The sequence below is a fragment of the Arachis stenosperma genome, chromosome 8 (assembly GCF_014773155.1).
Source record: "Arachis stenosperma cultivar V10309 chromosome 8, arast.V10309.gnm1.PFL2, whole genome shotgun sequence".
NCBI classification, from domain to species: domain Eukaryota; kingdom Viridiplantae; phylum Streptophyta; class Magnoliopsida; order Fabales; family Fabaceae; genus Arachis; species Arachis stenosperma.
This window is the reverse complement of record NC_080384.1, coordinates 36854218-36868134: the sequence shown is the minus strand read 5'-3', so window position 1 is coordinate 36868134 and position 13917 is coordinate 36854218. Positions and strand designations below refer to the sequence as shown.

The window sequence follows — 13917 nt, the reverse complement described above, 5'->3', positions numbered from 1 at the left end:
ATTCATCACAAATTTATATTTTGTAGAGAAATTAAAACAATAATGAAACTGCAAAGGCAACTCCCAGACTTATAGTGACGGTGACTAAGTGATGAGTGTGTGAAAGAAGAAGAGAAGAACTCAACAGACTCATAATGAGAGAGAGAGAGGGAGGAATTTACCTAGAGAAAAGGGACTCGACAGGAGAAAGGTGGCGACGGGATTAATCGCAACGGTAACGGCATAAGCAGCGATGGCTACATGATCTTTGAAGGAAGATGAGAGTTATGAAGGAGTAGGCGGCGATGGCCTCAACAACGATGATGACGGGAGTTATGAGGATTTTTGTGAAGAAGCCGAGAAAAAGAAGACTCTGGGTGAGGATGACTGTGCTTCTCTTGCATAGAGTACTGACTGAAACTTTGAATCACTGAATCTGTGATGTGAGGCAAATCCTGTGAGCAGTGACGGACCCAGAAAATTTTAAGAGTGGGGCAAAAATATATACACTAAAATAAAATTTGTTGAAAATTATTAATTATATAAAGATATAAAAATTAAAAAAAGTTAATGAACATTTTTATTTTTATAAAAAATATTTTTTTTATTTCTAAAACTTGAACTTAAAGTATTTTAATTAAATTATAGATAATTTGTTATCTTAACTAATTTTTTTATATACATTTAATAATAAAAGATGGACTCAATTGCCACATTAACAATTAATGACACACTAGTATTTATAATTTAAAACTAAAATTATATATAAATACTAGAAAAATTAAATCTGTATATAAAAGTATGTTTATATAAAATAATATAACCTTAATTTACAATTTTTTTCTTTCATTCTTTTTAAAATAATTAAGTTTGTTATATATTTTTTAATTTAATTTTGATATAATGTTAGATGAAAGATTTTATTTATCTATTTAATTATGTATTGTAATTAAAATATTTTATTTTTATTATTTTTAAAAATAAAAAATATATTCTAAATTAGTAAATTAATTAATTTATTTTAAAATTTTATATGCAACACAGGTACATGTAATAGAACAAAAGATAGAAAATAAGTAATAACGATGAATAAATTGAGAATAAAATAAAATATATAAAGTCATGAAGAGAAATATTAGATTAATATCTAAAATATAATTATTTGAATTAAAATTTGTTATTGAAAATATAAAAAAATAATGAAATTAAAAGATACATAGAGTCATAGAAAGTTAAATAAAAAAATATGAAGAATTTGAAATTTACCTTTTGATGAACAGAAGATGACTATTAGATAAGGAGTAAAAAAAATGTTAAAAATATAAAAATAAAAAAAGAGTTTAAGAGAATAAAAGAATAACGGTACAAAAATTAAATTTAATTAGGTTAAATAATAATAAAAATAATAGAAAATAAAAAAGTTAATTTTGGACTTTAACCAATTAAGTGTAATTTATTTATAGTGTGATCATTTAAAATTTAAAATAAAAATAAATTATTATATATAACTATTTTAGAAAAAAAAATGAAAAAGCAGTGGGGGCAAGTGCCCCCTCATTGTCTTTACTGGGTCCATGCCTGCCTGTGAGTTATAAGAGAAGGAGATAGTGAATCAAATATTGCAATTCTTCAAGACGTGTGTTACACACACTTTTTTTTAGGCTTAATTCGCCCCCACCAATATACAATGGTGTGCAAATGGGTTACTAACGAATTTCCTACAGGATACAATGGGTTATTGACTCACACAGTCAAGCCTTACACTAAATAATAATTTAGAGAATAATATTCTCTATTCTTTCTTTTGTGCATAAGAAAGTGTTGAGATGGATTTTTTTCAGCAATAATAAAATGAGGAAAATTTATAGATATGGAATACATGCAACATGCAGCTACGTACTCAACATACACAACTTTTCAAATAGTTACAACTTACAACTTTCAACAGACATAACTTTTCAAATAGTTACAACCTTTTAACAGGCATAACTTTTGAATAAGTCACAACTCTATGAAGAGATGTAACTCTTCAAAATAGCTTTTCACATATTTTGAAAATATATCTCACAAATCGTAATTCCTAAAAAATATTTATATGTATATATTCGGAGCGGGTACACCCTAACCCTGACCATGCCTTGTCCTGAGCAAAATCAACTCTTGATGCTTCATTTATCACGAGTTTACCGCTAGTCAATGGATTGCTACACACACAAGATGACATTCTAACTCCTAATAGTTGTTTAAGTGGATGAGTGATCACTCAACAAATTCAAATTGATTAAGACAAATACTAATTATTTTTAATATTTTAATATTAAAAAATTTGAGAGTTTGATTTTAATTATAACTTTGTAAAATATTTATAATAATAACATATATTTTGTTTAATTTTTTAATAAAATTTGTTATATAATTTTATATATTATCCCGGGTACGAAAACATACACTAATAAAAACTAAAATTATAATTGAATTTATGCATTCTGTTGGGTTGCATTTGTGGGTCACGAGACTTCTTTATTGTTATCATGAGCTAAGATGGAGGAGTAGTTTAATAAAAGTGTACACTGGTACTGTAGCTTTCGCATTTGAGCATAATTTTGTAATTGGTTCATGTGCAAGTGAGTCATACGTACTTGGTAGGGGTGGCAAAGTGGGCTGACCCGTCCCAACCTAGCCCGCCCCCGCCTTCCCGCTTTATAAACGGGGCGGATCGGTCAGTCCCGTTAACTAATAAAGTGGGTTCAAAACGCTAGTTCGTCCCATTTTATGCTGAATTGGTGGGCTAACCCGCTTGACTTTTTTTTTTTAAATAAAATTCATTAAAATTAACTAAAAAATAATAATTAAAAAATTAAATACAAATAAAAAATAATCAAATTATAATATAATATTTTTTATTAATTTTTTTATTTTTAACTTCAACAAAATTATTCAAAATAATATTTGTCAAAAGAATTATCTTTATTTTAAAAAATAAGTCATATAATTTGAGCATATATACAAACTTATAAAATAAAATAAATAAAGTTAATAATTAAAAGAAGAATAAAAATAAAAAATAAAAAAAAGTGTTTGAAAATTATATTTTTGTAATAGTAATAATTTTTTTATTTAATAAAAAAAATTAAAATAAAAATCTCTAGTCCGGCAGGCCGGTCCGTCCCGTTCCACCAAAATTTGCAATTTTGGCAGTGCAGGTTTGGTAGATTTTTTAAATTTGATGGGTTTCAAATTCTAACCCGTCTTTTTAGCGGATTTAGTAGGTTGACCAGATGAATTCAATCTGTTTTGCCACCTCTAATACTGGCAGCGGTGAAAAGAAAATTAAGAGAAAGGGTTAGAAATTTGAATGGAGAGAAAGGGTTTGATATTTGAGTTAAATAAAGAAAGAAAAGTAAGGGGTTGAGGCTTGGGGGAGTGGGCAGAGAACACTCAACGTGTCGGGGAAGTAGATGGGAAACGCGAAATGTGTGGGTATTAATAGGGATGGCAATACCACCCGAACTCGCAGGTATTCACTCCGTCTCTACTCGTTTGGGGCGGGTTTTTAGCGGGACGGGTTTTTGAGAGAGGCGGAGCGGGATCGGGTTTAGATAATATCCGCTCCTACTCGCCCCGCATATATATAATATATATAATTTTAATATATAATATGTATAATATATGTAAAATAATTAGTAAATAATTAATAGTATTGTATCATATTTAGATTTTTACTTTAATTTATGTTATGTATGTGACGATGGTTATATAAATTTTAAAATTTAATTTTATTTATTGGATTTTAATAATTATAGGAACGGATAAAGGCGGGGCAGATATCCACATGGACGGATTAGGGTTGAACGTTTTACTATCCGTAGCTAAAAGTGGAACGAATTTTATGTGAATTGTTGTATGGTAAAATAAAATCAGGTAGAGCAAAAATTTGCCCCTACCCGCCTCGTTGCTATTTCTAGGTATTAATGTGTAGGATATGCTTCTATTTTCAAAAGTTAAATTTTATTAACCAATATAGTGCAATATTAAAGAGAGAGAAAGAGGGCGCCAGGTATTTTTCTTCGTCTGTCGCATCAAACATTTTTATTAAGGGAATATGTCTCACTTGATTGGTATTTCATGTATTTTTAAATTATTATAAATTATTTTTATTAATAATAAAATTAAGATTATTATTATTAGTGTTAGAATAATTTAAAAATATTTTTGGTGGTTAACCACATTTTAATAATATTAGCTAATATTTTACTAACATTTTATTTGTATACTATTAAGATAAAAATTTAAAATTTATGATTTAGAATATAAAATTTAGTATTTAAAATTTAATTAAAATACTGATCAAACATTAGTAAAAAATAATAAATTTATTAGTTGTGTATCATTATTTGTATATTGTTTTTCAATTTGAAACAAGGTGATAAACATGAATTTTATTTATTTTATTTAGATAAATAAAATTTTTTTTAGTCCCGTAAACATGTCTGATTTGCACCAATATAATAAATAATTATGTTAGGTGTACATTAAAATTAACGATTAAACCTAGTCATCAATATAAAATATATGTTAAAATATAAATATATATTAAAAATAAATTAAACAATATATATTTATACATAAATATATTAGTGGCTGATTTTGATATACGAATAATATTTTTATATAATAAATTATGTGTGCATATTTATTTTTGTCGATCATTGTATAAAATCTATATTGAGTATTAAATCAAGGACGGATCTGAATATATTGTAGTTGGGGAAGTACTCCACTACAATTTAAAATTTTTTTGAGTAGTATGTAATAATAATATTTATTTACCTCATTAAAATATTGAATTTAATTCTACAATAATTTTTTATTCAATTTTTGGTACTTAATAGTCAATTTAAAAATTTCATATTAGATGTTTATTAGAATAATCAATTCTTAATTTAAATAAAATTGGTGTTCTTTCTTAAAAATGAACTCAAAATATTTTTTTTTTAAATTAGTTTTAGTTTTTTTTGTAGCAACTACATTAATTAAAAGAATTTTTTTAACCATGGATATCACTGAGAGTTGAGTTTTGATTGTATGTGAAGTGAATTTCTAAATAATTGTTTAGTGATATATATAGAAATAGAAATATTTTGATTGTATTATTCAAAAAAAGATTACTCAATTTTTTTAAAAAGATGAAACCTAAAAAATAAAATTCTAAATTATATATATTATTATTTAAATTACTATTTTAGTGTTTTAATTTGTAAATTATATATTTTGAAGGCTAATTATATTTTACAATAACAAAATATAATTATAATAATAATTATGCTATATGTACTTAAAAAATAATTACTCGTATAGAATACATATTGAAATATAAAATACACATTGAAAATGAATTAAAAAATAAATATATTTATACACAAATACATAATAGTTAATGAATAATTTGATAGCTGATTTTATGTACATATAATATTTTTATTATAAAAATTATTAGAGTTTATCTATCTTGTGTTTTAAAGGCACATATTAAGATTATAAATTAAGAATATTTTTATTAAAAATTTAAAAAAATTAAGTTTTTAATCTATATATTTTATAGTTATTAAATAAAAAAATTTAAAATCTTTCACTAATGATAAACTTGTCATGTGCCTTTAAAACACATATTATCTAAACCTAAATTATTATTATTATGTTATATATATTTTGCCCCACTATTAAATTTTTTTGAATCCGTCAGACCGTCACTGCATTAAATTATATTGATATGTCACTACACCATATCCGGCAAATAGCAACGGTTATGTACAGGATTAGCAGCGGTTTTTAACCGTTGCCAAACGGATAGCAGCGGTTGAATTATCCGCTGAAAGATAACGTGCGGCTAAATCGTTAGCAGCGGTTAATAGCAACCGCTGGAACAACCGCTGCTAAATGATATTTTGCAGCGGTATAATTTTGTAGTGGTTCTTTCCGCTACAAAATCGTAAAAATATGACTGCTTGGAGATGGCAGCGGTTGCTAACCGCTGCAAAATGCTATCCGTTGACTTATTCTGTTAAGACATAGCAACGGATTTAAAATCGCTGCCAAATGTAGAGTTACACTTTTTTAAAAAAAACCCGAATTTACACTAAAATATGCCAATTCTTTTATTCTTTATACGTTCTTCCACTCAATTGCTTTAACTTATTAAAATAACCAATAGCCAATCAAACTACAACACACGAAACAAAACAACAATATATGCAAAAGTGAATCATATCTTTTATAAGTTCTTTTATAAAAATATATGCAAAAATATATTCTTTTATAAGTTCTTTTATTCAGTCTTGTTTGTATGCTTGTTTTTAAACTGAGTTTGCATATCACAATTATATTAAGTAATTTCGGTGTAAAAATTAATTAATTTATGTGTATTTATTAAGAAATTTTTGTGTATTTTTATTCTAAAGTATATACCCATTTTGGTCCTCAAAGAATTTCAGACCATACACTTTAGTTCCCAACTAAAATTAATTACTCGATTAGTCCCTAACAATTAACTCCATCAGTCACTTAAGTCCTTTACTCCATCAACTCTAACGGAGGACAAAATAGTCCCTGGCAACTCTAACATGGGACAAAATAGTCCCTCATCTCCTCTGTTCGAAAACGAAACTGTTCTCTCCCAATTTTCATCATATCTCGCATAACACTAATAGTCTAACACTGTAACTTCAAGCTACACAATGCACACTCTACAACTTCAATGTTCACAAAAAAAAAAATTCTTAACTTGTTCTCAACCAATTCATACTCATAAAACTAATGACTATATCTCTCAACTACTTGTCATCTTCGATGGATCCCATGAATCTAGACAGCAGTCTGTTTTGTCAAGATCTATCGTCATTGTTGCCATCTCCCTCCTCCTCTGCCCTATCATCTCCATGACCACATTGTCCACCACTCTGATCGCTTCCTTCAGCTTCTTCTCCGAACTAATGTTCAGTAATCACTTCATTTTCCATATGAGTGGCAACGGCGACATTGCTCGTTGTACTGATAGCTTGGATGCGAGGTCAAAGCTATCTGCCAACTTAGACTCCGAAAAAGAAGGAATGAAGTACTCAATGTCTATTTGAAATGACAATTTGCATATGATATCAAAGGACAATCTTCTCATGATGTCCTAATGTTCAACAATCTATATTGCTTGCCGGAGAGTGGAGAAATGTGTTTTCTTGGGGTAGTTGTGGAACTTGGTCTTGAGAATGTCGTGGACGTTGTCGGGGTTGGAGGAGATGTTATCGAGGACGTGTAAGTGGATGCTTCTGGTGGGTGAAGTGCAGAGGAGGTGGATATACCAGTCATAGAGATTTAGGAAGTGTGTGCTCCATGACATGTTGAGGTAGGTGCGTGATAAACTGCTATTTTACGGTTTATTTTGTACTAAATTGAGTGGATTTTATCCATTATTCTCATACTTATTCATAGAATTCGCATGTTTTACATTTTTCTTCCTAATTTTGTGCTATGATTGAAAACATGCTTCTTTAGCCTTAAATTTGCTCATTTTAGACCTCTGTTAATATCATTCGATGTCGTGATATGTTTGTTAAGTATTTTCAGGGTTTATAGGGAAGGAATGGCTTAGAGGATGGAAAGGAACCATGCAAAAATGGAAAGAATACAAGAAGTTGAGGTTTTGAGAAGCTGGCAGCGATGCGTACGCGTGGGGGACGTAACGCATGACCAGTGCAGCAGGCGCAGCAATGTGTACGCGTGGGCAACACGTACGCATGACAGAGCGTCACGTGCTGCAATTGCAGAAAACGTTGGGGGCAACTTTTAAGCTGCTTTTGACCAAATTTCAGGCCCAAAAATACAGATTAGAGGCTGCAAGCTGGAAGGGAGAATCAAGCATTCACTCTTTCATTCATACAATTTTAGGTTTTAGATGTAGTTTTCTAAAGAGAGAGACTATCTCATCTCTCTAGGTTTTAGAGTTTCTCTTAGTTTTAGTTTTAGTTCTTCTCAAATTCAGATTTCTATTTTACTTTAATTTAGTTTCTCTTCTACATTCTAATATTCTAGCATCTTAGTTTATCTACATCTCTTGTTGATTTCCTTATGTTACCAATTTAGTTTATGAATTTTCCTTGTTTCCTTTAATTCATATTAATGCAATTTATATTTTCATGTTCATGATTGCTTTCATTAATTTGTTGTTATTATTTTCCCTTGCAATTGTTAGTCTTAGATTTCGTTATGTCTTGTTAGTTTTCTATGCTTTTATTTTGTGCCTTCCAAGTGTTTGATAAAATACTTGGGAGGATTTTAAATTAGATTTTTGTATTCTTAGCTTGGATTGATTAATTAGAGACTCTTGAGTTGTCAAAGTCTCTTGTTGAATGGTAATTGAAGATTGCCGGTTAGCTTTAACTTCACCAAAGCTAGTCTTTCACTATGAGTTGACTAGGACTTGTAAACTCAAGTTAATTGTATGCACTTGACCTTCCTCCGTTAGTTAGAGGTTAACTAAGTGAAGGCAATTTACATTTACAATCACAATTGATGATGATAATGAGGATATGAATTCCAATTCTCCATCCTTGCTAGGACTTTTCTTAGTTTTTATTTTATTTCCTTGTTATTTACATTACTTGTCTCCTATCTCGAAAACCCCAAAAATATTTTTCTATAACCAATTATAAGTACACTTCCCTATACTTGAAACGCGATAATTTTGGTGAAAATCTTTACTGACATTTATCCTCCGTCAGTGCGACACGTGTGGCAATTACACCATAGTTTAATCTTGGAGTTAAAGAGGAGGAACGAAAAGATGGAAAAGAAGACTGTGAAGGTGAAAAAGGAGAGTATGAATGTTAGGGTTATGCGAGATATGATAAAAATTGGGGAAGAACAACGTCGTTTTTGAATAAAAGGGTAAGGGATCATTTTGTCCCTTGTTAGAGTTGTCAGGGATCATTTTGTCCCCTGTTAGAGTTGTTAGGGACTATTTTGTCTTTCGTTAGAGTTGACGAAGCTAAGGACCTAAGTGACTGACGGAATTAATTGTTATGGACTAATCGAGTAATTAATTTTAGTTGGGGACTAAAGTGTTTGGTCTGAAATTCTTTGAGGACCAAAATGGATATATATTCTTTATTCTAATAAGTTATGCATAATTCAAAACTCAGCACAATGATGAGGGGTCCAACCCTTCCTTCTTCAAGGTGAGGGATAATATTATCTATAATCCGACCAAAAAGCACACAATTTATCCGATTATTCCTGCACATTAATTTACTAATGAGATGTTGCACATTTTTGTACTTTTGTAGCAAAGTTTCGGTGTAAAAACTAAGAAATTTAGGTGTATTTGTTAAGAAATTTCAATGTATTTTTCTTTTGATAAGTTCTGTATAATTCAAAACTCTCTCTTCCTCCTCTTTATCTTCTGCTGCTTCTTCTTTTTCATCATTGTCTTTTTTTTATTAATCTTTTCTTTCTTGTTTTAACTTCTCAAATTTCTTCTTGTTTTACTCTTTTTAACAAGAATAAAAATAAAAAATATTAAACAAAGAAGAAGAAATACATAATGCTGTACTAGAAAGGAGATAAACCTACATTCATTCAACTAAAAGAAAGAAAGAAATAAGGAAAAAAGAAGAAGAAAATACAATATTAAAGAAGACATTTTTATGCTTTTGTAGCAAAGTTTCAGTATAAAAACTAAGAAATTTATGTGTATTTGTTGATAAATTTCAATGCATCTTTATTCTGATAAGTTCTGCCTAATTCAAAAGTCTTCTTCTTCCTCCTTCTCATCTTTTGCTGTTTCTTCTTCTTCTTTTTTATTATCATCGTCTTTTTTTCTTATTAATCTTTTTCTTCTTGTTTTACCTTCTCAAGTTTCTTCTTGTTTTACTCTTTTAACAGGAATAAAAACAAAAAAAAATATCAAATAAAAAAGAAGAAGAAACACATAATGCTGCAAAATTACTTGGAACAGGATGAACCTACATTCATTCAACTAAAAGAAAGAAAGAAATAAGGGAAAAAAGAATTAAAAAATGCAGTATTAAGAAGACATTTTTCTGCTTTTGTGGTAAAGTTTTGGTATAAAAACTAAGATATTTATATGTATTTGTTAAGAAATTTCGGTGTATTTTTATTCTGATAAGTTTTGCATAATTTAAAACTCTTCTTGTTCATCCTCCTCCTATTTTGCTGCTTCTTCATCATCTTTTTCTTATTTTATTTTCTTATAATTCTTTTTATTTCACTCTCTTAAGAGGAATAAAATAAAAAAATAAAAAAATCAATACTGCAAAATTACTAGGAAGAAAAGAAAAAATGCAGCAACAACAGCAGCAATAAAAAACGACAATGGAGAAAAACACGCGAAGAAGAAGGAGGAGGAATGTGAAGAAGAAGAAGGAACATTGTGACGACAAAGAATGATATGTTTGTATTAGTGAAGCGCGTATATATACATACTGCGTGTAATGAAAGTGATTTTTATTGAGTTTAAACCAACTTGGTCCAAAATCGATTCAATTTGATTATATTTGCTTTGAATTTAATGGGTAATTAGATATAATCAAACCAGATCCAATTAAATTTGATTTTAATTGATTCACATATTGATTATGAAATTGTCAAATCTGAAGCAAACTAATTATCTAATTAGTTTAATATTAATTAAAATAAATAAATAAAATTTAATATATATATATATATTTAATTTTCTCTTAATCTTATGGTATTCTAAATAATGATAGTTATTTAATTAAGTTTGAATCGATGGTGTATTATTTTTTTATTATATACACATTTAAAATATTTAAAAAAATATTTTTTAATTATTTTTTAATTTTATTTTTAATCATCCAAACTAATCCAATTTGAATCTAATCTGTCCAGATTGATTTGGATTTACTTGAAAAAAATATAAATTCGAACCAACTCGAACTAATTAAAATTTAATCAGTTTGATTTTTTTTAATCCAAAGTTCCAAACCAATCTAATTCGTAAATAACTCTAGTCTTTTGAATTTTGATGGATCGAGCAACAAGATAAGACAGGACATGAGTATTTATTCTCATCTATGTTGAAAATATATAGAGATACAGAAAAAATAAAAATTATGTTTTGTGATTTTTTTTTTTGTTGTTTTGGTGTTTATTCTATATAATATGTGGTTTTTCACTGTGTATATATATGTGTAAACCTAAGACAAGAGCCTATAGATAACAACGATACAGACAAATTTAGAGGTGATTAGTGACTACTTTGACGTGATGCTTTTTCTCTTCATAAAGGAAAATGATGAGAAGGTGAAAACCCATCTTTAGGAATTAAGCCCTTACTATACATACTAAATAAATTTAAATAAATTTATTTTTTATATTTAATTATATTATTTTTATTTTAAATAAATTTATTTTTTATAATTTTAAAAAATTTTAATACATTAGAGACAAAAGGTATAATTTATATTTTATTGTATATATATTATTTTTTTCGCAAGTTTATATACTAGTCATTCTACAAACATTTCATGATAACTAAAAATCTTTAAGAGTAAAATTATAAAAAAAATTAATTTATTTAGAATGAAAGTAATATGATTAAGTGTAATTTACTTAGACGTAATTAAAAAATAATTGAATACTGTGTATAGTAAATTCATATTATTGAAGGATAAAATTAAAATTTATTTCTATGTATTATTTTTGTCCCCAACGTTTTCGTCTCAATTTTGTCCCGCCGTCAATTCTGTTAACGGATCCCTAACGGCAGGACAACATTGAGTCAATTTTGAAACGTTAGGGACTTAAATAAGACGATTGAAACGTTAGGGACAACTTTGAGACTTACCCCAAACGTTAGGGACAGAAACTATACTTTACTCTTTTATTTAAAATCAAATTGGCTTATTAATCTAAACAAAATTTTTTATTAATCAAAATCAGAATTATTTTTTATTATTCTTAACCATATATAATCCTACATATTAATAATAAATTTAAAAATAAAATAATTATATTTATAAATTTTATTTTAATATAAATACTATTATACAAATTTTTATTAAAATTTTTTATTCCTTCAAAAAAAATTTTCAAACTCCACCGCTGTAGTTTAATTTATTTTCAATGTATATTTATATTTTAACATATATTTTATATTCAGAGTCTAAACAATTTCGACACATAAACCCCGAGAAAATTCTCTTTCTAATAAAGCTTATTTTGATTTCCATTAGTATAATATTATTTTGCTTACAAGAAAAGAAAATTTATAAATAGAATTAAGAATAGAATTTGTCTTTCTCTTCACTAAAGAAAAATATAATGTAATGAATATAATTAGATTTAGTTCATTAATATAAATAAATTTAAATATTAAATATTATTAAAATAATATATATATATTTATATGAATATTCGAAATTGTAATAATAAGAGTGAATATGTGTAAATTATGAAATGTCATCTGATCTCTTCTTCTTCCTTCTTAATCATTCTCTTTTCTATCTATTTTTTTTTCTCTTATATTCTTAATTCTCTTATTACAGTAAATCAATTTTCAATACCATTACAGTCCCTCGCCTACAACCCGTCAAATCTCTGCTTAATAAGCTAACTATATTTTTTTTTAATGATATCATTGTCCGTCTAATCTCTGCTTAATAAGCTAACTACATTTTCTTTTAATGGTATCATTGTCCGGATCAGCTTTATTACAAATATAAATAAACCGTATAACTATTTATATATGCACTTATGGTAATGTTAGAAAACAAAAAATAATCTACCTACATAATTTAAATATGTCTTATTTAATATTCATTTATTATAAAATGCATTAAATAAAACTAAAAATAATAATTTTAATAATTTTTTATTAATATTTTTTGTTTACTAAATATTTTTGTTCTGTTTAAATGTCATAGTATCAAAAATTTTATTTAAAAAAAATTAGAAGAGTTTGATTTTCCTTAATGTCAAAGAAATTAAAACATAATATACTTGAAGATCTTTTATTTCATGGTGGTTAAAACTTTGCAGTAGCAAAACATAGGTAAAGCCATAAGAGCACACCGAAGGTGCTCATATAACCTTACCTATCACCACATTCATACAGTGATGATATTTATTATTAACGAAACAAGCATACATAATAGCTCATAAGCTACTTCCTACTAGTTTGTTTTGGCACAGATTATTATTTTTGAGTCTAGCATCTGCCGCCACTCATGTCCAAATCGCAACGCTGTGGTGCCCTAAAGTTACACTGTTGGGGCAAGTTCATGAGCTCTCTCTTGAACTGCTGCACCATTTGCCTGTCCTGCAACCTATCGCACTGGTTCTCCATTATCTGCTGCAATGCCTCGCACATGCATCTCTCTGTGTTCTCCATCTGGTCCAGCTCATCGCAGCACCTCTGTTGCTGGTCGGAGGATCGAGTACTCCTAATATCGTAGGAGTCGTACTGCTCTTGCTCGCCCATGATCCTCTGCATTATGTGCTGCTCGCAGGGCTTGAGGTTCACCCTGTCTACCTGCCTCTCGCAGCTTGATGAGTCCCCTTGTCGCCCCCTCTCGCGCCTCATCGCGGAGGCGTGTGCCACCAGGACGAGGGCAAGGAGGGCTACCAGGATGGTGGACTTGGCCATGGTGGTGGTGGAATGTGATGATGCTTGAGGAGTAGTGTGTTAGTTGTGTGTGACTTTTTTATGAGTAGTGTTGATGGTGGCAGCAGGGGTATTTATAGGGGAAACAGGGCTTAGCATGTGAGGTACGTGTAAAGGGAATGGAGGGTGGTGTGGCTTTGTTTGCTTCATTCATTGCTTTTGTGCTTCCACGTTACATTTTCATGCATGCAAATACTCCAAGATTCCCTTTTGTTTTTCATTAATCAGCATGTCAGGCTTTG

General features: G+C 28.6%; 1 protein-coding gene across 1 annotated transcript; it reads right to left on the bottom strand.

Annotated features, from left to right (window-relative positions):
* Positions 1-13131: 13131 nt before the first annotated feature.
* On the bottom strand, positions 13132-13686 carry LOC130946872 (conglutin). The gene has a single exon (XM_057875755.1). The coding sequence runs from the start codon at positions 13655-13657 to the stop codon at positions 13220-13222; it is 438 nt and encodes a 145-aa protein (XP_057731738.1). The 5' UTR covers positions 13658-13686; the 3' UTR covers positions 13132-13219.
* Positions 13687-13917: the final 231 nt, after the last annotated feature.